We start from the raw sequence: 26,156 nt of genomic DNA, 5'->3' as shown, positions 1-26,156 counted from the left end.
TGAGACGCTTACATTTGTAATTAAGATGATCCCAGCAGCTGCTGGGTGCTTAAGGCACTGTGGATTGAAAGGGCAAGAGGGAAGGCAGGGAAATCACTGAGGAGAGGTTTACAGGGGTGCAGACCAGAGGATGGTGGCTGAGGCTGTGGAAAAGGCTGGCTGGCTGGTAAGTTTATCAGCTCTGAGGCCAACACGGTCAGCTCTGGCTATGTGGATCACCTAGCTGCCTTGGACAGTGCTCTTAACCTTCTTGAAATATATTAATGTATCCATGGAAGAAATGGGCCTTAAAAGGAAGCCTCAGCCAGGTCTAAGGAGAGAGTGGCTTATTAGTTTCTACTGATCAAGAGTATACTCTTCCAGTTCTAGTTTTTCTGCTTAATCCAAGGTGTTGGACAAGATACTTACCACTTGGTACTCCGGAAAAGCATGGCCAGAAACAGCTCTCTCTTGCAGGGTTGTTGTGGGGATTAAATGAGATGATGCTTGTGAAGTGTAAGTACAAAGTATGGCAAGAAGTAGATGCACAATGAATGTCAGTCTAACTATAAAACATACGTAAGCATATCATTACTAACAGTTATTAACAGCTACATATGTGGTAAGTTCTGTCCTTGCACATATGTACACAGGGAAATAGATGAAAGATCAAATAAAGACAATGGGCAAAGGTTTTTGTGTTTTTAGTAATGACTGGTAAGACTGTAACAGTCTCATACTTTTCTAGCAGCTACTACCCAGTTTTTCTTTCTTCTTGACCTAAATCTGTATAAAGAGATTCACAAAAAACAAACAGCTACTATATCTAAAGAGTTATAGTTCTTTTAAGATTTTTTTTTTTTTTGGTGTGGACCATTTTTAAAGTCTTTATTGGATCTGTTACAATACTGCTTCTGTTTTATGTTTTGGCTTTTTTGGCCACAAGGCATGTGGGATCTTAGTTCCTGACCAGAAATCAAACCACACCCCCTGCATCGGAAGGCAAAGTCTTAACTACTGGACTGCCAGGGAAGTCCCATAAAGTGCAGTTTTAACTGAGAACTCAAGTAGGAAAACGAGTTCACCTGAAGTCGCAGAATGGAATTCATATGGAATCATTAGTTTTTCTCCTTCATAACAGAAATACTAGCTACTGCTTAGTGAAGTCTTACTAATCTTCTGTGCTGTGCCCAGTACTTTACATGAATTGATTATACCCACTTGGAGGAGTTAAGAGCTTGAATCTGGAGCCATATTGCCTAGGCTCTGGAGTAACCTTCGGCAAGTTACTAAACATCTCTGCCTCAGTTTTCTCCTCTGTACAATGGGGATAATAATAATAGTACCTACTTCAAGCCCTGTTGTAAGGATTCAAGTAGCTAATGAAGTAGAAAGTGCTTAGAACAGTATCTGGCACAAAGTAAGAACTTACTACTCACTATGTCACTATGTGACTATGTGACACTCCTATGTCACAGCTAAGGGAAATGGAGTTCAGAAAGCTCAAGTAACTCCCCTAGGGCTTCCAGCTGGTGAGTGACATCACCAGAATTTACACCTGGAACAGTGCTCTGGACTGCCCTTTCAGCACGCTATTCTTCCTCTTGTGAATCACAAACTTTGGCTTTTTTATTGAACTAAGAACATGAACGGCTATTCCAATCAGAGAAGACTTGTGGTTAAAAGCTACTGAACAGGAAAGCTGAGTGAGATCAGAGAAAAATTAATCCTCCTTTAGAAAGTATCATTTGGTTTGCCTGAAAGAAGGGTTTTCCATCTGAGGTTTTCCTCAGAATTTATTGCTAATCTGGCACATAACAGAAGATGTCAAAACTGAGAAAAATTGAGGGCTACAAGGCACTGTTTCTGTCTAGCCAGCTCCAGCTCTGTATTTTCTTAGGTTGGAACATGCTCCTTAAGCAGAATGGAATGCACCTGGAGCAGATGGAATTCTTTCACTGTAGATATACAGGTGGTTTCCCCCCGCTCCCCACCTCGCACTCCAGCTCCTCATTCCACAGACAGACCTGTGTGGGCAGTGGCCTTCAGCTGTCTCTTCAAGCCATCCAGATATGTAGAAATCTGGATTTGGGAACAGACATATCAATATTATAGTACTGTGAGCCTAAGCTAAGCTGAGGGTTACATCTTAAACTCAAGGTGGAAGTACTGAGGTGGGAATTAGCCTGCCATTAGCTATCTTTTGGCTTAGCTACCCCATGCCTCAGTTTACTCAGCTGTCAAATGGGGCTGGCACAGCATCTACCTACCTCATTTGGTTGTTGTGAGGAGTGATGAAGATACTTACACAGTAACTGGCACATAGTAAGTGCTCAGTAATGTTAGGCATTACGGATGTTTGTTGTTATTATTAGTAGTAAAAATAGTCCTAGTAGAAAGAATTATTGAGTTGGCCAGCAAGTTTGGGTTTTTCATATCATGTCACAGATAATCCCAAACAAACTTTTTGGTCAACCCAATATAGGCAATTACCAACTCTGTAAAGGACTCATCATTGGATTCTCTATTTCAATTGTGTTCAGCTTCTGGCACACAACTACTGGGAAATAAAGCAAGGTTCACATATTTGGGTTTGAGGCTCCAGGCAAAACTCTGCATCATGCTTCTAACATACCCTTGCTTGTAACATTTTCTTAAAATCCATGCCTGTGAGACACTGACATGCCTGCCATTCACTGGTGGCATTTTAGCTCTATGAGAGTCCGGAGTGAACTACAAAGGACTACAAAGGGAGGAGAAAGATCCACTTGGGTTCAGTTCAACTTTGGGTCCAGGAAATCGTGAGCAAACACATGGAGGAGTCCCTGGTGGCAGCATCCCTCTGCTCCGGGACCACCTAGCAGAGGAGCACCCAGGGTATGCATGGAGGAGTCCCTGGTGCCAGCATCCCTCTGCTCCGGGACCACCTAGCAGAGGAGCACCCAGGGTACGCATGGAGGAGTCCCTGGTGCCAGTATCCCTCTGCTCTGGGACCACCTAGCAGAGGAGCACCCAGGGTACGTATGGAGGAGTCCCTGGTGCCAGTATCCCTCTGCTCTGGGACCACCTAGAAGAGGAGCACCCAGGGTACGCATGGAGGAGTCCCCGGTGCCAGCATCCCTCTGCTCCGGGACCACCTAGCAGAGGAGCACCCAGGGTACGCATGGAGGAGTCCCCGGTGCCAGCATCCCTCTGCTCCGGGACCACCTAGCAGAGGAGCACCCAGGGTGAGGCTTGCATAGTTGTCATTTGTGTAAAAAAACAAAACCACGGGGCAGTCTTCCAAGCAGAGTCTGTGAATGTACCAGCTCTGTTTATTAAGTATTGTCTGTGTTTAGTACTAGGTGAGCACACGGACAGTGTTCAATGGCTATTCGTGGGGAAATGTTGATGTGTATCTTCGGGTGTCTCCTCGGGTGCCTAGGGATGAGCCTCTAGCGCAGGGAGAAGAGTACATGGCCCTCCACGACATCTGCCAGAATCACTTTCCCCTTACAAAGGGGTAGAGGTGGCTAAGAGAGACCTGGAACCAGGGAGGCGGAGGTTTCATTGTAGGGGGACCGTGGAACCAGAAGTCACGGAGGAGCCTAGAAATGAATGAAGTGCCACCTGGGTTGAAGTGGAGAGTGAGCCTCAGTCCTCAGCATGTAGGAGGCTGTAACAGCTCTCCTCTGTGTCCCTCTACTCCTGTGTCACCATGGTGCCTGGACCATCACAATATAATAAGGCGGAGATCCCTTTTTGTTGTTGTTGCTGGAAATTTTTCATGAGACTTTTTCCTAAGAAGACCAATCACAAGAGGACAAAAGCCATTATTACTACTAGGATGCTTCCCTTCATTCACTGAGGAATGAAAGAGATTACCAAGTGCTAAGGCTCCAGGTGCTTCCATCTTCCTGCAGCATCTCAGCAGGAAGAGGCATGCACTGAGAAAAGGTGCAAAGTATAGATGAAAGCAAATGACATGGACGATGACAACAGCCACCACTACCAACTCTTCTGTAGCTGTGGCCGTAGCTCTTCCCATGTTTCAGATCCTGCCCTACATGCTTTACATTTATCAACTCATTTAATCCTCTAGGACAAATATTATCATTACCTCCATCTTATGCTGAGCAAAATGAGGTTCAGAGAGGAGTACATTCTAGTCACTTGGGATTTATATAAATTGGCATTTATATAAAGCAATACAATGAAGAAGATAAAATGGAATCAAAGTATTCAACTAGTTCAAAAGAAGGTAGGAAAAAAGGGAATAAATATCAGTTGGGATATACAGAAAACAAACATCAAGATGACAGATACCAATTTAATTTAAATTTAACCTTAGCAATAACCACATTAAACAGAAACAGGCTGAATATCCCAATTAAAAGGATATCTAATGCCCAATGGCAGAGATCTTCAGGTTGGATTTAAAAAGGCAGACCTAACTCTATGATCCCTGCAAGAAATACACTTTAAATCTAAAGACACAAATAGGCAAGAAAATAAAAGGATGCAAAAGGATTTACGATGCCAACATTAGTTTTTAAAAAATCTGGAGTGTTTATATTTATTACTGTCATGCCAAATAAATTTCAGGGCCAAATATTACCAGGGATAAAGATCAATTTATAGTGATAAAAGGGTCAATTTATCAAGGAGACATGGTCATTTTAAATGTCGATGCTTCTAATAACAGAGCTTCAAAATGTATGACGCAAAGATGGACGGCTTCAAAACACATGCTGTAAAAATGGACAGCACTCTCAGGTAGAAAGAAAGAAAGCCACAATTATAGTCAGACTTCAATGATTTACAGAAAATCAGTAAGAATTTAGATGATTTAAACAACATTATCAGCTAACTTGATTTAATTGATCTAATTATAGAAAATAAGCCCATGGGAAATAAAGTGGAATCCCAAATATATTCAAGTAGGTCATTTTAGGTAGTACTGACAGAGAGACTAGGTCAAAATGAGTGGTGCCTTGAAGACTGATGGGACAGGAAGAAGAATGTGATCGTTTTGAAGCGCAAGAAGTCTAGAGCAATGGCACAGCTGAAAACATGGAAGAGGAGACGGGATTTTAAGAAACATGGCTGACAATTCTGTCAGTCATTTTGAAAGATGTTTTTGTTGGGTATATAGATCTGAGAACATTAAAGGTGTTGCTCCTCTGTCTTCCCACTTGTAATGCTTCTTTTTTAAAGCATTTTGAAAACTACATTTATTTATTTATTTTGGCTGCACTAGGTCTGAGTTGCAGCATGTGGGATCTAGTTCCCCGGCCAGGAATCAAACCTGGGCCCCTTGCAAGGGGAGCATGGAGTCTTAGCCACTGGGCCACCAGGGAAGGCCCTCACTTATAACGTTTCTAACAAGCACTGTTTTGTTCTTTTTAAAATTTATTTATTTTTTAATTGAAGGATAATTGCTTTACGTAATTTTGTTGTTTTCTGTCAAATATCAACATGAATCAGTGGTAGGTATACATATATCCCCTCCTTCCTCCCATCTCCCTCCCTCAGAGCCCCTGTTTGGGTTTCCTGAGACATACAGCAAATTCCCATTGGCTATCTATTTTACACAGGGTAATGTAAGTTTCCACATTACTCTCTCCGTACATCTCACCCTCTCCTCCCCTCTACAGTTTTGTTCTTGTGTGTGCAACATTTTGTTGTCCTCTGGCTGCTTTTATGATTTGCTCTTTATCACTGGTTATTAACATTATACTTACACTGTGTTTTTCTACAGGTTTTTTTTCCATGTTTCTTAAACATGTGTTTGTTGAACTTTTTGGATTTAAGTTTTACAGTTTTTATTAAATTAAAAAAATCAGCCCAAAAAACCCAGAAGCATTGCTATAAATTACTTCTGCTTGAGTGGACTGTGGTTCACTGAATGAATTCCCAGTGGAGCCATGGGAAGCTTTGTATTTTATTTATGTTTCAGGTCTTCCATCAAGTTGATTTCTTTCATTTCAAATGGAAAGAAATAACACAATTCTAGACCTGGCTCTGATGCTTACTCTGCCCTGGGCAAGTGAGCTCACCACTATAAACCTCAGTTTTCCTATTTGTAAAGTGGACATTCATTCGTCCATATTCATTTATACAGCAACAAATTTACTGAACTTTTAGTACAGTCAGGCACTGTACTAGCTTCTTTGAACAAAGACAACAAATGCCTCCGTTGATAAGGAACTCAAAGTACAGTAGGGAAGACAGATAACAAAATCGTAAATGAAGAAATAGCTGGTATGTGAGATGACTGTAAGTGCTCTGGTGAAACAAAGAATGGTGAGAGAGAGAAAAAGGTAGAGAGAGGACAGAAGGGCCAGGAAAGGCATCTGATAAGGTGCAGAGAGGTGCAGCAATCAAGGTGAGCCATGTGGATATCTGGGTGGGGGAGAAGGGACTTCCAAGGCAGAGGAAACAGTGGCGACAAGGGCTCTGAGATGGGGGTACACGTGAAGTCCTTGGTGAAGAGCAAGGGGGCCTGTGAGGCTGGAGCCATGATACAGGCAGTGGAGTCCTTATCAGGTAGGGCCTTGGAGCCATGGGAACAACATTGACCTTTATTCTAAATGAGCTTGGGGAATCACTGGAGATTTTCCAGCATTCAAGTGGTAGGATCTGACTTGCATTTTTCCAAAAACATTACACTGGCTTCAGATTGGGAAACAGCTGACAGGAAGCAAGGGCAGCAGCCAGGGAACTGCTTACGGGGCAAGTGCAGCAAGTGAGGGGTGCAGTGGTGGTGATGAGAGGCTAACTCTACATTTACCTTAGGGGGGAATGAAGAGGGCTTAATGACGGGTGAGATGAAGGGTGGGAGACAGAAACCTGTCACAGATGACTCCAAGGGTCTTGGTCTGAGCAGCTGAGTGAAGGGAAAGACTATTTATTAAGATGGAGGGATAATGATACCTAATTCTTGGGAGGCTGTTTCAGGGGTAAAATGAGATAATGCAAATGCATGCAATTCCAGAACCTGAAAGCATCAAATGGATACAAAAGATGAAAAATTAGAAAGTCATTGAAGAGATGCTCATTCTTAAACATCCCCAATACTCATACCTTAAAGCCAAAGACCAGTGTTGATTTTCTCGCTGACAATTTCCCATTTAATAAAGAAAGCTATTCAAATGGCCCAGTGGCTCATTCCAGGAACCATAGTCCACACACAAAAAAGAGTCAATCATAGTAATTCTAATGTTTCCTTTAGAATTTTAACAAACATTGAAGTAGATACAATTTATTGGGTTGGCCAAAAAGTCCGTTCAGTTTTAAGTATAATTTAAAAACCTATTTTTCATTTTCACCAAGAACTTCATTGAACAATGTATTCACTAATCAAACAAACTTTTTCACCAACCCAATATAATCTCAGCTGTAATTCTTAAAAATTCCTTTCTCTCATTCTTTAAGCTGTGACACTATTCTGATATTTCTATCCTCCTTCCCCATATAATAGGGCTTCATAAAGCTATTTTAAGTTCAAATGCAAAAAAATATATAGTTGAGAACATTTTTATTTTCCTCACATCATCCCTTGAGTAGCTAAGGTCATTCTGATTTTAAGGCGCAGTGGGTCAGACCATGTTTTAAGGCCACCACCATTCACTTTTCAGAGCAGCTTTATGCCCTTCTGGTGTATTTCCTGGCAGAGGTAGTTTTTAAATGGCAGCTTAGTAAACTGAAATAGCTGTGGAGCCCATCAGAAGTGAGTTACAGACTTCTCCTGTCATCCATAAGCTCAAGATGGCCTGAAACATGTTAATAATTCTATAAATGCATCAAGAGAAAAATTACTTAACCCAGATTGGTTAGAGAAATGAAGAGAGTGTAAGAAACAGGAATTTGTCTGATGAGGAAAGGGATATGTGTGTCAAGTGTTTGCAGTGGGGATGAAAGAACAGAGTGTTTATAAAATTCCTAGTTCAGAGCTTCAAAGGGGCCTAGAAAGTGGGGTGAGCTACTGATCTTTTTAAGCAAGTTTTTTTTTTGAAGCATGTTTAAGGACAGATATATTCATTCATATTCTCTTTTTTGTCTACTTTATCCTCTTCACTTTGCCCTTATCACCTCCATACTGCTCACTCATGTTTGTGTTCCTTTAGCAAATACTTACCAAGTATTTATGAGACAATGTCTGCTTCAGACCCATAATCTGTTTCTGGGTGCCATAGGAACCCAACAGAATTCTCAAATCCTTTGTCTTAAAAGTAGGATGTTTATATTGAACAAGAAGAGATTTTAGGGAGAAATCCCATTTAACATTTTGGGAATAAGCGCCAGGAATATGAGAAGGAGGAAAAGCTGACCTCAGAAACATATCACAAACATTTTCATGCGTTGCTAATGTAACTGAAGCAAAACTGGATGCCCTGCATGATGGACGGCTGAAAAAGGACAGAGCATATACAGAGCCCTGGCTCACTCCCCTACAGCCTTTACACGGCCACAGGCAGAAGAGCTTTGCCAAAATCCCACCTCACACTCTAGGAATAGTCTGGCCACCAGATAATGCCATGGAAATTCCTCAAATCTAAGCCAGAGCCCAGGTTCAGTACCTGGTCCTTAGTTTGTGGGAGCCCTTTGCTTGATCTGACTCCCTCCAATGCCCTGGCTGGTAAGTATCTATCTTTCCCTCAAATCCTGAGCCTTCTCTGTTCCCTAGAGTCTGGAAGCACCAAGACCAGAGTGCTGCTCTTCACGCGGCTCACAGGCTGCCGTGGTCTGCTCAGTTGCTGGGATGTGAACCGCTTATCCTGATCACACTGCTGGACCTCTCATCCCTCTGGATCTCTCATGGGCTTCTGTTTAAATCTATCTTAACCAGTGGCCAGTCCCTGGTATATGGTTTATGAATTCCCCAAATATTTAGCACATAACCAAGCGTCAATTTTCGTGTCAGTTTTACCACTTGAAGCAGAATGACAGCTGGTTGGCTGTGGTACGTGCAGAATCCTTGGAAAACAACCCACTCCCTTTCATTGGTTAAGCATTGCCCTCATCAGAGTTAAATGGCCCAACTCCTTTCTAAGTGATCACATTTTCTGAGCTTGTGGGGTCCAAGCAATTTAGCTTTGGGTGATAGCACTCAATATAAACCCACGTGTCAATAAACATTTTCTGTACAAACCACTGGTTTGATCTATAAAATAGAACTACATTTTATCTATTTTTTTAATCCTACTTGAAATTACTTTATTGGTCATTCCTCTCAAATCTTAAGAAACTTAAGACAAATTTTCCACTTTGTGGTTAATTTAAATGCTATGCTACACACTAAAACTGATTCAATGTGAATTGATTGTTTGAAGGTTGCCTAAGGCAACTGCCCACACATCCCGGATTTGGCTGTTAATGAAAGTGTAAGTGCGTGTGTCGGAGAGTCAGAAAGATCTACATGCCTTTAAGAAGGTCTGTGAAGCCAGTAAAACCTCATAAACCAGAATCACCCAGCCTGGGCCTGGGAAGGTTTTGAATTGCACTGGAAATTTTTTTAGAAAAGGAGAAAGAAACAACTATCCTGAGAGTGTAGCAAAAATGCAAATACAATAATCATAAGGATAAAGGAAGTCTATAGTAAATATCACAGTCATGAATTTTAATAATCTCTCATATATTTCTTTATATTTTCTTCCATGTCATTCTCCAAAGATCAACTTTTTTTTTTTTTTTAATAAAGAAATGAATGAAGAAATTACCCCTCAGAGAAGGAGCACTTACCCAGAATGCTTCATATTCTGAGGTTTGTCCATTCGGACAGCGAGTTTGATTTTGAGGTCTTGATCGGGGCAGTTTTTGGAGACTGTCATTTTGTGCCACTCTGACTGTTTGGGGCTGTTGGGTGTGGGATGGAGAATAACCTGCAGGGAAAAAAGACAACCACCTTAGCCAGAAAATAGGAACACAATATAGATATGTTTTCACAGATGAGAAACTTTACTGCTGAGAAGTGAGGGTCTTTACCATGCCCTATGGCCAGCAGGAAGGCAGTTAAGGCTTAAACATCAGACTCAAATCCAAGGATCCACCTACCAACCACGGCTGACTGGTGCCATGCAGCCTGGCCTGAGGACAGAAGTGGCATTCTCGGCTTTCTTCTCTCTCTCCCTGGCTAATTCTGAAAGGGCAGGGATCACAATTTCTGTGATCATGCTTTTGAGTAAAGCAACAGAGAACTAAGAATGTACTCCACACATTACTCTCCTCAAAGATGGCTGCATAAAAGAAAGAAACACCCTTCTATAGCAGAGAGAACGTCTATTCCTTTCCCCATTCTTCAGGATTTCTTCTGCTATTTCGAGAGGAAAAATCCCTTTAGGGTTGCAGGGAAAGACGGAAGGGACATGATTTGATGGGACAGGTTTAGAGTCCCACATTTCAACCTGGATGTGACATCACACAGCACCCAACTCTGTCCTGGCCTAGAGGGAAGCACACACAGCTTGAAGAAGGACAGGCTCTGAGGAAAGGCCTGTCACTAGGGTGCTTCAGAGATGACAAAGTGACTTGGGTCTTCCGTCCCAGCTCTCATTGTCACAGATGCCGTAAGTGAAGCCAGAAGGGGACCCACTTCTCCTGTAAATCCACTTTTGCATGATACGACAAAAGAGTTCTCACTCAGGAGCTACCTGGGGTCTAGGGAATACACATTCAAGAGGAGTGAAGTATTTGGAAAACCCCCTAAACAAAGGGAATGTGAACCAAATATAGGCATGACAAAAGCTGGGCCTCTGCTTCTGGGATGGAAGAGTGGTTTGGTGCATGCTGTTCGGACTGTTTTCAAAGCCTCTCTTTTCTCCAGGCGCAGTAAAGGCAGCCCCTTGCAGTGTGCAGGAGGACGAGGGAGGAGGCAGTCAGAGTCTCAGGGCTGGACACTCCGGCCTTCCAGAGGCTGTGTCGTTCTCTGTGCAGTCATGCAGGCTTGGCCTGCACTTGGAGGGTTGGAGCACACAGCTTCCTGTGGGACTGAGGAGCAAGAGTTCGGAGCGGAATAGGAGATAGCAGCAGGAAAATAAAATCAGCCCACTTTGATGTGTCTTGCCTGCTGATTTTTGACCCCTTCTGATTCTAGGCCTGACCCTTTTTTTAATCCACTCAGTTCTGTCTTTCTGATGAAACAGAATGTGTACCTTCTTGATAACTCCAACATTTGAGTCCTTTTAAGGTCTAATGGCAGAAAGTCAAGAGGAACTAAAAAGCCTCTTGATGAAAGTGAAAGAGGAGAGTAAAAAAATTGGCTTAAAGCTCACCATTCAGAAAACTAAGATCATGGCATCTGGCCCCATCACTTCAAGGGAAATAGATGGGGAAACAGTGTCAGACTTTATTTTTTGGGGCTCCAAAATCACTGCAGATGGTGACTGCAGCCATGAAATTAAAAGACACTTACTCCTTGGAAGGAAAGTTATGACCAAGCTAGATAGCCTATTAAAAAGCAGAGTTACTACTTTGCCAACAAAGGTCCGTCTAGTCAAGGCTATGGTTTTTCCAGTGGTCATGTATGGATGTGAGAGTTGGACTGTGAAGAGAGTTGAGTGCTGAAGAATTGATGCTTTTGAACTGTGGTGCTGGAGAAGACTCTTGAGAGTCCCTTGGACTGCAAGAAGATCCAACCAGTCCATCCTAAAGAAGACCAGTCCTAGATGTTCATTGGAAGGACGGATGCTGAGGCTGAAATTCCAATACTTTGGCCACCTCATGTGAAGAGTTGACTCATTGGAAAAGACCCTGAGGCTGGGAGGGATTGGGGGCAGGAGAAAGGGATGATAGAGGATGAGATGGCTGGATGGCATCACCGACTCGATGTACATGAGTTTGGGTGTACTCCGGGAGTTGGTGATGGACAGGGAGGCCTCACGTGCTGTGATTCATGGGGTTGCAAAGAGTTGGACACAACTGAGTGACTGAACTGAACTGAACTGAAGGTCTAATGACCTGATTAAAATACAAGAAGGCTTGATTTTTCAAAACTGAGGCTGCCAACATTTTTGGATCATTACAGACTTCAGTAAAAATTTTTTAAGCAAGTAGCCAAAATCCTGTAAATAGATTACTAGTAATATAAAAACTAATATAAATGTATATAAAATATATATCCATGTATGTTTTACATGCTGTATCTTTACTTTATATTAATACTGCATTACATATATTTTAAAACATGCACAAACAGAAGTTTTTAAAAGAAGGGTTAAAGATTAAAAAAAAAAACAACTTCTGTTTTGATTTTTTATTTTATTCATTTTTTTGACATTGCCATCCTTGCAGGATCTCAGTTCCCTGACTGGGTATTGAACCTGTGCCCCTGCAATGGAAACACAGACCACCAGGGAAGTACTCTCAAACTCTAGTTTTAAACATCTTGCTAATGCTGGTGGCTCTGTACTATCATTAGCTATCTGTGTAAAGGTAATGCAAGGCTCACTGTTAGTGATACCAGATGTCAATCCGTGGTTCAAGAGGACTTACTGGAAAATTTGATACTGTTTTGATGGACATCCACACTGGCATTGTTTTTATCTCATGACATGGATGGCAGAACTCTTCATTAGCAGGACTCATGTCACCTCCACCGTTTTCACATTTTTTTGCCAGACTTGTAATACCAGTATCATCTGTAAATCATAGCTCTTCTGTAGTAATCTTTTTGGTCATTTGCTCATTTTGTGAGGGCTGATTTAGCTGAAATTTCTATCACAAAATGTTATCAGCTCTCTTACCTGGCACTAGGGAACTGTGGCATGCCTTGGGCCACTGGAAGGAAACAAGTCAGTCACAGTGCCACTGGGTTGTAGAGATCTCTCATTATCTCTCAAGATAACGCCTGTCCCTCTAGGCCACCTCCATCAGGTTCCACATCCTGATTCCCCAGACTGTGGAGGTAGAGAGCAGGCCCTGCTGATCTTGGTGAAGCTGACCTTATCAGCTGTGCTCATTTGGCCCAAGAGGTGATGAGTTGGGAAACAGGAAGGGGAGGAGCTGATAAGGGAAACACCACCAGGGCCAGAACAGCAGCAGGTAAGGCCCAGGGCCTCCTTCGGCTTCTGCTCATTTGGCAAAATCGAAACGGGCACTGTGTACCCAGAGCTCATTAACAGGCCATCCACCATATGGATCCTGGGCACATTTCCCACTGGCAATATGCTGTCCATTCGCTGACACAAATGGCCACAGATCATCACTGTCCGCTCTACAAAGGCTTCTTCCCGTTTGATCACTCCCTGGGGAGACCTCATCTCTAGGGTGGATGGCAAGATGAGGTCACTGCAGTCCTCCTCCATCTTCACCCCCACCCTGCCATGTGCCCGACAGGCTGCCAAACCCTTTGTAAGTGTCAGCCCCACTGAATTATTAGGGTCCTTCTGGGGGCACATGAGCACACAAGAGTCCTGAGTAGTCCAGACACCTCATCTAGACATTCCAGGCTGCTAATCAAGCACTTTGTCATCTCAGCTGCGGTCCATGTGTGCTGTGCTTTGATGTGGTCATGCTGATGTGGGAACACACGCCATCCTGAGCAGTAAGCTGCATGCCAGCCGGCCCCAGCTTCCCTACATTACCTGGGCATCCAGACAGATCCTTCTGGTGGATGGCTTTACCCTCAGCCTTTACCCGGCTGATCCCCTCCAACACTTAGCCTGTAAGTCTCTCCTGATCTCTGCATTCTCCTGGGTCAGTGTTTCTGCTCCTCAGACTAGAATATATCCCCTTGCCATGTGTTCCCTAGGTATCTTTCTCTAGCAGAGCACTCACCACACAACACTGTAATTTCTGTTTTTTTGTCTCCATCCCTTACATTTTCTGAGGTTATGGACTTTTTCCTGTCATTCCTGTTTGCTCTGTGCATGGCACAAATGACCAGACATGGCAGGCCTGCAATCCTATTTGATGAATGTATTTGACAGAACTGCAGTGTTGGCAAGAGTGTGGGCAAACAGACATTCCCTCATGCCTTTGGAGAATTATAAATTGGGGTATACTCTTTGGGGCCTCCCGGTTGGTATTAATGGTAAAGAATCTGCCTGCCAATGCAGGAGACCAAGGAACATGGGTTGGATACCTGGGTTGGGAAAATCCCCTGGAGTAGGAAGTCACAATCCACTCCAGTGTTCCTGCTTGGAAAATTTCATGGACAGAGAAGTCTGGTGGGCTATAGTTAGTGGGGCAACAAAGAGTCAGGCACAACTGAGCGACTGAGCACATACACTCTTTAGGGGACAATCTGGTAGTATCTTTCAAATTTCAATTTTCATTCAGCAAGGTAGTTTTTTGAAATTTATCCTATTTATGTACACAAACATGGAAAGAAATAAACTTAAGGTAATTCACAGAGGCATTGTTTATATAGCCAGAGAGTGGAGACAATCTAAATAAATACATGTGCATAGTGTATGTGGCTATGAAAACAAGAGGGAAGTCAGTATGTGGTGATACAGATTAATCTCCAAATATCCTGGTGTTTCAAGCATAGTGTGGAGCAATATATATCCAACTACGTTCTTTTTCTCTCTTTTTTTAAAGAGAGATATATTCAAATATGTTTGTCCAGACTAAGTTTGTACTTCCTAAGAATATCTGGGGAAGAACACACAACACATCAAAAACAAGGTTTTTCTCTGGTAAAAGATACTAAAGTTAGGTGGGTGGGTTCATCCATTTTCATTATATATCCATTTAGATTATTTTTTTTTTTAAGTATATGAATGAGCTACTTTTTAGTTAGCAAGACTAATAAAAATGAAACATAAAAACATGAATAGAACCAATGAAATACTACTACATGAAGGAACATAGCACTAGAATCTTGGAATGTGGCTGTGTCCTGATAAACTTGGGAAGAATCAACACATAGAAACACTTATTCAAGGGGTCCAAGGAATCTTCCCCAAACTCCCCTCCCATCCAGTCCCACCATCCAGGGGGAGGGGAGTTTGGGGGAGAAGGGCTACATGTGCGTGTATGGCTGGGTCTCTGCTGTGCGCCTGAACCCACCACAATGCTGTTAACTGGCTCTGTCTGCCTGCTCAGTCACTAAGTCGTGACTGACTCTTTGTGACCCCAGGGACTATATGTGCAGCCCACCACGCTCCTCTGTCCATGGGATTTCCCAGGCAAGAATACTAGAGTGGTTGCTATTTCCTTCTCCAGAGGATCTTCCTGACTCAAGGACTGAACCTGTATCTCCTGCATTGGTAGGTGCATACTTTACCACTGAGTCACCTGGGAAGCACCATTAATTGGCTATTTGTTATTGTAGTTCAGTTGCTAAGTTGTGTTTGACTTTGCAACCTCATGGACTGCACAGCTTCACTCTGCAGCATACCAGGTTCCTCTGTCCTCCACTATCTCCCAGAGTTTGCTCAAATTCATGTCCACTGAGTGGGTGATGCTATCTAACCATCTCATCCTCTGCTGCCCCTTGTTAAAAAGACCACTTCTGTCACCCAGCTGCTGCCTGTGGAGGTGCTGCCAGCAGAGGGCGCCCGCCCCACCAGCACTAGGGCCAGGCAGGCCAGCTCCACTGCAAGGGGGAAAGTTTCTTTGGCAGGAAGGAAGAGTAAACTGCTATCTGGCAGAATCTGTAATGAGACTGGAGGAGAGTATAATTTGTTAAGAGATTAATGGCTGTGAGGGGCTGTGGCAAACTCACGGTCTTCACCCCAACAGCAGAGGAGTTTTATTTTTGCATAAGAACAAAATGGTGTAGTAAAGCTAGCCCTAGAGATGAGGTGACATCATTCCTGGCACCTTCTCCCTAGGGTTCAGATGAAACGTCAGTGAGGGGCTGTGGCCTGGCCAGCAGGAAACGCCCAACAGTGTACGGGTCCCGAATGAGCGGGTGGCCGTGTGTGCGTGCTCGTGCACGCACCGGAGGAGCCTGCCTTCCATGGCAAGCGGTTTTCTCATCTATAAAGTAAAAGGCTTTGACTAGACCAGTGGGTTTTAACTTTTCTGAGCGGAAACTGTTTTAGGAAGCTGGCAAACACTTGGATTAGCAAGCATTACTACGTCCCCTGCCCCAATGTCTGTAAACAATTTCAAGAGGCTCCTGAGGCCCATGGAATGGGCTCAGGTTGATGCCTCCTGAACTTGAGTCTACTAACACTATTATCCTAGGTCTCTGAGACACTCATGATTCCTGATTCGAGTCTTCATGGAGAAAGAAAGGTCTGAAGAAAAAGAAAAGACAGGCTCCTTCCCCTACCCTGTGTGTCTCTTTCCCTAGGGATGGAAATGAGTATCTGTCATTTCACAAAGAAAACAGGTAAACCTCTTCTTATTTTAATCCCCCTTCTTTGGTGTGTATGTGGGGAAGAGGTCTTTTTGCTATCAGTCTTGTTTACTTTTTGCCTTATTTCCATCTGTGGTCCAAGTCCTAGTAATATGATTCTACATAGTTCTATAGATGAAAACCAGTTAAAGGAAATGAAAAAACAAAGGTACGGAAAAGAAAGTCTGGTTAAAGTCTTCTTCCTGGTGCTCTTCGGCGCGTGTACCGTAGGCACGCCTTGAGGTATTCCGTCCCTATCCTACAGAGATGATGTGTCAGAGGCTCAGAGAGGTGAAATGTCTTGGTTTGTGTCACACAGCTGTCAGAAGGGATTATGCATTCAACCAATGCAAATGAAATTTACTAAGAGTCTACGTGCTGGGCTCTAGGTATAGGTATAGGGTGGCGAACAAAACAATGTCCAGTTTCATGCTCATGGTCTCTCTCTTGCAGTGGGAAGAGGGATGGCGGCAGGGGCAAAAAGCGGGTAGGGGACTGAGAGGTACAACTACTATATATAAAATAAATAATACACAAGGGTACACTGTGCACCATAAGGAATATATCCAGTATTTTATAATAATTGTCAGTTTGAGTATAATCTATGAAAATACTGAATAACCATGCTGTAAACCTGAAACACAATATTGTAGGCTGACTACACTCTAATTTTTTTTAAAGGACAAAATTGCTTTCTATCTCCTTGGAATTTTTACAGTCCAGTAGGGGAGACAGAAGCCAAAATTTCTGGAAATTCTCTCAGTGATAAATTCTGCAGGCTGTGAACAGGGAAGGAACTGAGGGGGTAAAGGAAGGAGGATGGGCAGCCCACAAAGGGCTCTCCGAGGAGGCGGCGGCATTTATTAGAGAAGCAAGCAGCCTCTGGGAGGGCTGGGTGGTGGAAGAGGGTCCCAGGCAGAGAGAAAACCTCCTGAGATGAGAAGGAACTTGGTATGCGTGAGGGACTAACATCTGGCCAGTGATGCCAGTGCACCTGGATGAGGGGCGGGGTGACAGAAAATGAGGCGGAGGGGGAGGTGGGCAGAGGCCAGATCACACTCGTCTCTGCATTGTGCTACAGCTCGGATTTCACTATGGAGTCACGGAAGCACTTTAGGCCATCAAGGAACAAAGTCAACTGGAGTTCTGAAAATACTAGCTGTTTGGTGCAGAGTCAGTCAGTAGCGGAGATGAAAGAAGAAATTATTCATAAAAGAAATGATTCAAGTAAGAATTATTATTTCAGTGGTACTCACAGGGATTGGTACCACCCCTTGAGATGTTTCAGACACGTGGGGGGCATTTTTTGGTGGACAAAACAGTCGGTGCTGGCCTCTGCTGGTATTGAACGGGCGGGACCCGGGACACTAATCATCCAGCCACAAGTGAGCTATTCCTCTGTAATGACGAATCGTCCTGCATTCCACCTGACTGTTGAATACTCCCGTCAGATAGGAACGAAGGTAGAAAACACTGCTGATAATCAACTGAGTGTAAATCCTAAATCTTTTCCTACATGTATTCTCTAAGTGTGTTTGCATTTTTGCAGGGAGCACTTACCCGTCCCAGCTCCTTGTCCTCCAAGGCCAGGACTCCTGTGCTCTCCGTGAACAGCTTCACCTTCACAGCGGGCAGTGCGTGGGTTGTAGAGAAGTCACCCTGGGTGCCCCAGCTGTGGACAGAATCAGAGAGGTCATCGTGGAGCCCCCCACTGTGACAATGCTCAACTTAGGCCTGCCTTCTTCTTGGGCTGGGTGAACACAGGGTTAACCCGAGGCATCATCACTGGCTGTCACATCCCTCTTCCCTCCCCTCCCAAGCTGCCAGAATGACAAAAAGTGTTAATTAACTTGTTAGACAAATGCAAGACAGATGCTCAGAAAGTTGCCAGGGGTCTTCACAGAGCACTAGAAGGAATCACTTGGAATTAGCATGAAATCAAGTTGGTGAGAACTTTGTCCCATGCACTTGCTTTCCCCACAAACTACTCCAGGGTAACTGCTAACATTTCCTTGTAGCCTATGAATCAATCCCTAGTTCTTGGAAACTGCTGCTTTAGATTTAAAGACGGCGCTTCCTCTGGCTGGAGCTAACATACGACTTTACAATGAGACCTCACTAGTAGTGGGGAGGGAGGGAATCCTATTTCCACTGACATTCACAGATATGTTGACTAGAGCAATGGCTGGAGCTCAGCACTGCTAAAGAGGAGTGAAGGTGGAAGAATGTGATGAGGGAAACCCCCTTCCCCACTCACCAATCTCTGGGAACCATAGTGGATCTCCCGAGAGGGGAGCCCCTGGCTTGCCTGGCATCTGCCAGTCTGGGTTGACATGGGCCCCTAACATGCCCCTGACATGTGACCTTTTCATTCATTCGCATGATTCTCACAGAGCCACTTCCATCCACTCTGTACCTGAAATAGCGTGATCTTCTTAAAGTGCTGAGTGGATTACACCGAGCTGCTGCCCTAAACCCTTCCGTGGAACCTGCTCCATTGCACTGGAGGCCATCCAGACCCCTGGTACGGTCTCCCTGTCATCCACCAGAGGGTCATGGGCTCTTCATCATGCTTCCTCCAGGCTGTTGCCTGCACGGCTCCCTCTGCTGGCAGTGCTTCTCTCCACCATACCCCTCACCTGGTTAACTCCTCAGGGCTCAGCTTAAATAACTTTCCCAGAGACCATGTCCCTTGAACTCCCAGTCTCAATTGGTTCCAGTGTTAAACTCTCTTGAACGTACTGTTTAATTTTCTATCCTAAGAATCACAGATTTGTAATGACTGATTTACTGTGGTGAACATTTAGTAACTAGATCCTCTCGTATTCTGTAAGCTCCATAAATGCATGACTGTGTATTTTGTTTATCTTGCATCACCACAGTACTTAGCACACAAAAAAAACTTAACAAATATTTGTTGAATAAATAAATTATGCAAATATATATTCTTTTACAGAATTAGGAAATGGGAATAGATATAATTTTGTACAGAAACGTTTCTCAGTTTGCCTATGTAACGGTCAATTTCCATATTATGGATTACTCACTGAACATTATTTTTAATGACTGTAATATTATAGATGCATCATAATTTATTTAACCATTGCTGTATTTCTGAGATTGGGTTGGACATTACTTTTTAACTTCATTTCTGTGTATTTCCTTGGGAATCAGGGAGTTAGATGGGAGATCATTTCTTCATTCATTCATCAACAAACACGGTAGTGCTCCTACAATGTTGTGGGGACTGTGCTCAACAATGATGACTTTCACAGCTTGGAAGTGATCGTCCATTTCCAAAATGCTTTCCACACAGGTGGTGACTGTCCTCCCACCATATGGGACTACTACTACTACTAAGTCACTTCAGTCGTGTCCGACTCTGTGCGACCCCATAGACGGCAGCCCACCAGGCTCCCCCGTCCCTGGGATTCTCCAGGCAAGAACACTTGAGTGGGTTGCCATTTCCTTCTCCAATGCATGAAAGTGAAAAGTGAAAGGGAAGTCGCTCAGTCATGTCTGACCCTCAGCGGCCCCATGGACTGCAGCCTTCTAGGCTTCTCCGTCCATGGGATTTTCCAGTCAAGAGTACTGGAGTGGGGTGCCATTGCCTTCTCCAAGGACAGCGCAAATCACAAGGCTTTTGCCTCCTCTGGGTATCCCTGTTCTTTTTTTCATCTGGCCAATTTTGTCATCCTTGTTTTCATGGGCATTTCTGTGGTAAATAGCTGGCTTGACTATGTTACTCCATGTTTGCTGGCTGTTTGTATTTCTTCATTTGTAAATGATGGAACCCTGGCTTCTAATCTCATGGTTGTACACAATAGGCTAAATCTCACTAACTTAACTCAAAAACATGAGGTACCTAGAGAGCTGGCAAGAGAGCAAAAAATGGAGACAAGGGGATGTCCAGCTCCACGGGGATCCAAGTGTTTGAGAACCACTGACGAAACACCATAGTCACAGAGAGAAAGGCAGAGGACATGAAGAGGACATGAGACAGGACAAGCAGCAACAGGTGAAATGCAACAGCAAAACGTGAGATGTTTAGATGGAAGCACCTCATTTTGGTCATCAGCTACTGCAGCTCCTCCCAAGCTCCTAAGATGGGGAGCTTCTGTCCCAGCAAAGGCAACATGACAAGGCGTTAGGTTTTGAACCCAACATTCTTCATTCAAATCCTGTTAAGTCACTGACAAACTGTAGGACTTGGGCGAGTCAATGTCCCTGAGCTTCAGTTTTCTTAGTGATAAAATAACACAATTTCAGAGACCAGTTATAAACAGTAAATAGCAGCAGGCTTGGGACAGGGTAAGAGCCCCTCAAACTCTACCTACCTTCCTTCCGCAAATAAGGATACACAGATGTATTCTAGAAACCATGACACTCACTGATCTTCTGCATTATTCATTCAACATATATGTATTAAGCTCTTATTAAGTATCTGACCCTTTGCTGAACAAACAAGAGGGACTTTACCCTTCCTACTGCACAAGGTAAAAAGTTCATACTGTGCCTATTTCAAAGATGAGAAAACTAAGAACTTGAGGATCTTGTCCATTTTATTCCAGTGAACTGTGATCAGTTTGGGCTGGAACCCAAATCTCTTAATTCCCATTTATAGCTCTTGCTGCTATTAATGTTATATTCAATAACAAGCACTATTAACAGTTTTGCAGTGATCATTACTATTTATGTTAATTGTGCTATGAATTTCTTTGGGCATTTATCATGCTTAGTCAAGGAAATAAGGAAGATTCCTGCTGGAAACCAAAAGTGTTCTAAAATGAGGTACTCTATTACGGTCACAAAGAGGCCTTGATCCCAGGTCCCTGGGCATTCCTCACACTGGATCCCTGGGACACTGTCCTGGACACTGGTGTGTAAGGATTTTTCTGGCCTGTTCGGTGGGCACAAACCCAGTCTGCCTAGACCCCTGGTGCCACCCAAGGCTGCTCAGCTCATGAGGCATTCAACATGACTCAGACTGTGGGGCACGGCAAGGTCTCTGAGACCTCATCAGCTGGATGGAGTTCAAGCTACTGGAGGCTGTCCTGACAACTCTGTCCCTTTGACCAGTGATTTCCTTTCCCTTCCACCAGGCCTGCAGCTGTGCCCCTGGCTTCCTACCATGGCCCTTGGCTCACCTCAAGTTGCTTGGTTGCTACAGACTCCCAGCTTATCCCCCAGATTTCAAAATGGTGACCCGGCCCAGTGGAGCAGGAAAAAAGAGAAAGCCCTCAGTGTAATCAGGACTAGCTATGTTATTTCCAGGGTCTGGCGCAAAATGAAAATGTGGGCTTTTTGTTCAAAAGGCAGGAAAAAGTGCTAAAGACACTAAAATATAGTGTTTTCCTTTCTCTGAGTATTTCCTCTGTTCAAACACATGTGTGTTATTCCATAAGACCCCACTTAACTGACTCAAGGTCAAAGATAAAAGAATTAAGAATTTCAAGACAGGAATGAAGAGCATGGATGATACCAAATGTCTGCGTGTGGGGCCTGCGCAGCCACAGGGGTCAGAAGCTCATGAATCAGGCTCTGAGCCCAAGGCCACCCAGTCTGTTTAGTGTGGTCAGAGAACGTGTGATGGTGGTGGTCAGCGGGAAGGTCGTCACAGTCACAAGACTCTGTGAAAACTACTCCCAGCTCCTTTCCGCAATGCTTCCTATTAGGAGGTACCCCAAGGAGATTTACTTATCAGCACCTTCCCTGCCCCTCTCCCCTCTGGGAAAAAAGTCATGGAAATGTTCACTCTGTTTTTTTCCAACCATGGAAAAGACCTGAATATAACAAAAACAGCTCATATTTCCTGAGAGCTTAGTATGTGCTGGTCACACATTCCTATGGTCAAATGTGTATTTTTATCTTTTTAAGCCCCCTTGGCCATCCTGTGAAATGCTTATAATGATCTCCTCCCTAGTGACAGATGAGGAAACTGAGGCTCAGAGGGGACAGTAATGTGTCCAAGGTCACAGCGAGCAAATGCATTCTGGCTCCACCACCCAAACTTTTAGCCATGTGGCCAAGCTGCCTTCCTCCCAAATGCCACCAACTTACTCCTTGGTGTCGGGATCCTGTTAACATCAACTACCTCTGTAACTCAAAGGCCGAGTTCTGTTTCGGAAAGGATGAGACCACTCTGAATTTATTTCACATGCTCAATATGCTTCACAGAGTGCTACATACCCTGCAGACAAATCAATCAGTGGTGGAACCTGGTCTTTATGGTGGAGCCAAACATTGATAAATGAATCTGTTTCTCATGGTTGCCTTCTTCTCTACTCATTTCTTTTCCTTTGTTGAGAACTGACTGTGGCTATTAAGATGAATACCTCTTCTCAGAGCTTCACAGGCCTGAAATAAAATTCCACTCTGATTGGAAAAGACCAGAAGTTGATAGTATTTATGGCAAGCAGCAGTTGGGAAGGTTAACCAAGTTCTCCCTGAACACAGGGTACATAAACTCAAGTGGGTGAGGTGGCCCTCTTCTGAGGTCTTATCACACCTGCTACTGCACTCACACTGTACAACCAGCTCACAAAAGCACTAAAAACAGTCGCCAATTGAGTGCTTATTTTGCCAGGTTCTGGGCTGAGCTCTCTTCATGGATTATCTCATTTAATCCTTCTGACAGTTCTGTAAGGCATATCCTATAATTATTGCCACTTGATCAGTGCAGAAACTATGACTTGGAGAGGTTAAGTAACTCGGCCAGGGTTTCAGGCTATCCCAGAACTGGGCTTCAAACTCAGAGTTTCTGATCATAAAGCCCATGCATCATAGAGCTTGACCGCTTCTCCATGACTCACTAAGCTGTGTTAAAATTGATAATCATCTGTGTGTCTAGCTCCCTCTCTAGATGAATATCTTGGGGCAAGGAGCATGACTTTTTTTTTTTTTAAATCTACTGTACCAAACACAAGGCCCAACATACAACAAACATTTGTTTAATGACTAGGAAGATGTGACAAATTCAGAAGAGTCATGTCACCAGATTCAGGGGATTTTTGAAAAGATCAGACACAGGAGATACCCAAGGGTGTGACTGCCTCCTTTAAGGCAAAGAGAGGGCTTTATCTCCTTGAAGATTTGTTGGAGCACCAACACTCTGAAGTGTAATACAGTGTCTGGGAACATGAAGGGGGGACCCAAAAGACATAGCAGCAAGGACAGCACTCTGATGAGCAAGGAGCAGGTCTTTGAAGGTCAAGAGTGGTTAGCTCACAAGGCCGAGGCCTGGAAACAAGGTGGGTGCCGACAGTATAATGTTGGAAAGTGTCACCAAGTTACCAAATGAACTACTGTCATTACTTTTGGTCTTTTCAACCAGAAGCAACACAAGCAGAGACTGTGCAAATGCAATCACCCACAGTGGTGCCTCCAAATATGAAGGAACGTGTACTGAGACATGTATGTTCATTCCAAATCAAATACCTTTTGCAAGAGGGTGGAGAACAAACAGAAGAACAGCTGAAGAAACTATATGTGCCTTGGTGTTGGATGAAGCTCTGACTTCCATTGCTTAGGACGCAGACCTGTACTTTGCCCTCCTGTATTTAGAGAACACTTGCTGAATGTCTACCATGTACAAATCACTTTGCAAGGTGCTGCTGTGGATCCAAAGATGAATGAGGTGTCAGTGCTGCTCTTACAGATGTTATATTCTACTTAGGGCAATGTCATGTCCAGAAATGACAACAGTTGTTGTGTGTGAGTTGGAGCCTCGCCTTTCACATCTGTAACTGGGTTAAGAACAGTACTGATCCTAGAGGGTGGATGGAAGGATAAGTAGCAGATAAGCTATTTGCATATACAGTGTTCAACTCAATATCCAGCTCATGGAAAGCACCAAAAAAAAGTAAGCCTTCCATGTTAGGATTACAGACCACGGGTAAACTAAAGTCTATGGGCTAACTACCTGCTTATGTATGGCTGATGGACTAAAAGTGGTTTTTACATTTTCAAGTGGCTAAAAATAATCTAAAGAAGAGTTATATTTTGGGACACATGAAAATTAGATGAAATTCAAATTTCAATGCCCTACAATAAAGTTTTATTAGGACACAGCTACACTCATCCATTTACAAATAGCCTTCTGCACTTCAAAAGCAGAGGTGAGTAGTTACGACAGAGACCTTATGGTCAACAAGCTTCAAGTATTTACTTTCTGGTTCTGTACTGAAAACGTTTGCTGACCACTCCAACACACACAGTTCAATCACCAGCTCAGTCTAACGGAAATGTTTTATCTTCATTAGCAGATTAGGAGTATGCTCACCAGAGCACATCCACAGAGATAAACTTGTAAACACGCACTTACAAGGAGAGCTCGCCGCATGGTGCTTCAGCGTGTTGCGCGGAATCCTTCCCCGAGCTCTCGCTGGGGCTCTTGGTGTACAGGAAACCTGGGGATTGGGTATCACCGTGTTTCAGACACGTGGTGTCCAAATGCTGCTTTCAGATCCACTTGAGCTGGCTGAGTCATTCAGCCACACTACATCATTATTAATATCAAATAATAAACAAGAGTAGCAGATAATTCATATTTGAGGAAGGATGGAGATGACTTTTAAAGTCACAGCACGTTATTTTTCCAAACCTGTTCCACAGCATTGCTGCTTTGAAAATGAACGCTTTGATCTGGGATGGGGTAGAAAAGGGGAGAGGGATGTGCTAGGATGGAGGAAGGGAGGAATCTACGGGCAAAGCCACCTTCTACTATGTGCTCAGAGAGCATCTGCTCCATCGCAGTCCCATCTCTGTTTACTATTTAAAGCCTCTTATTTGCAGAAGCCTCCTCAGACCATATGTTATCAACAAATGTTGCTAATCAAATACACACAGTAATTTTCATTAGAATTTCCCCCACCCCCATCATGAACAAAAAACAACATTTGCCACAAAGGGAATATACCTCCCAAAATGACAGTAAACATCCACTGCAAACCTCTGACAACAGAATGATATTTATGAATGCGTATGTGAGTAAGCCAAGAACACACCCATGTTAGGCAATTAAGGACCCTTGGAGAATAGGATTTTGTGCAGTTTGGTGTGTGGGGGGGAATGATGTCATTAGTTGCCATGGCAATGCTCAGCATAAGGCCATCATTCATGCCACGGAGACTAGATTTGCATTTATTCAAGGTATAGGGCTCATGCAAGCTGGGTGTTAGATTGGTGTGGTTCGTAAAATTAACTGTGGGCTTTAACAAGGGAGAAGTGTCATTTCAGGGAATGAAAGTCCCTTGGTCCTGTTGCTAAGAGGGATAAAGTTATTAATTGCCTGGAGACAACTACATTAAAATCTTTTGGCCTGCCTTTCAAGGCAGACGGCGTGCTACTCTACATCGAGCAAATCAATTGCACCACCATGATGTGTTTCATGCAAGCTAATTGATAGGATGTGACTCGGGGCCTTTAATGGACTAAAGCTAAACTCCCTCTTGCCTACACAAATGAGGTGTCTGCTTTGTAGAAACTGGGTTGTCCAGGAGGCAGAGGGATGGAGGCTCCAATCTGCCTACCTGACATTTCCACTGGAACAGTTCCTCTCCAGCAATCAGAAATCCAATGTGTCCAAACTTCAGCTTTAACTTTCTCCCCTCAAATCTGTCCCACTAAGGCGTCCCCAGCGTAGTCAAAGGAACTGCCAGTAACTCAGAAAAGAAAGGTCAGAAGTGCCAGAAAGAGGGTGGATGAGTGGACAGTTAGAACTTTACCAAGAAGCAATTAATTACCCACACTTCTTTATTTGGTTTCTTGTCTGTCTCCTCCTGCAAGAATGTAAACTCCCGCAAGGGCAGGGTTCGTGCCTGTGTACCCACGATGTCTAAGGATGGCTGTGTCCCTAACACCGAGCACAGCACCTGGCACGTTGTGCATGTCCAGTAAGCATTTC

General features: G+C 43.7%; 1 protein-coding gene across 15 annotated transcripts in view; it reads right to left on the bottom strand.

Moving 5' to 3' along the window:
- Positions 1-26,156, bottom strand: part of CADPS (calcium dependent secretion activator) — a 471,095-nt gene that overhangs the window by 170,142 nt on the left and 274,797 nt on the right. For all 15 annotated transcript variants that reach the window (XM_086367063.1, XM_086367067.1, XM_086367064.1 and 12 more), the window contains exons 7-8: positions 17,813-17,924; positions 9,703-9,842 (exon numbers count right to left, since the gene is read on the bottom strand). In XM_086367063.1, coding sequence (XP_086223189.1) covers positions 9,703-9,842; positions 17,813-17,924 — 252 coding nt within the window. The remainder of the gene's footprint in view (positions 1-9,702; positions 9,843-17,812; positions 17,925-26,156) is intronic.

Source organism: Bos grunniens, chromosome 22, assembly GCF_055505025.1.
Source record: "Bos grunniens cultivar Pamir isolate PY7600 chromosome 22, Bosgru_T2T1.0, whole genome shotgun sequence".
NCBI lineage: Eukaryota > Metazoa > Chordata > Mammalia > Artiodactyla > Bovidae > Bos > Bos grunniens.
The sequence above is the reverse complement of the archived record's forward strand: the minus strand, read 5'-3'. Positions and strand labels throughout refer to the sequence as shown.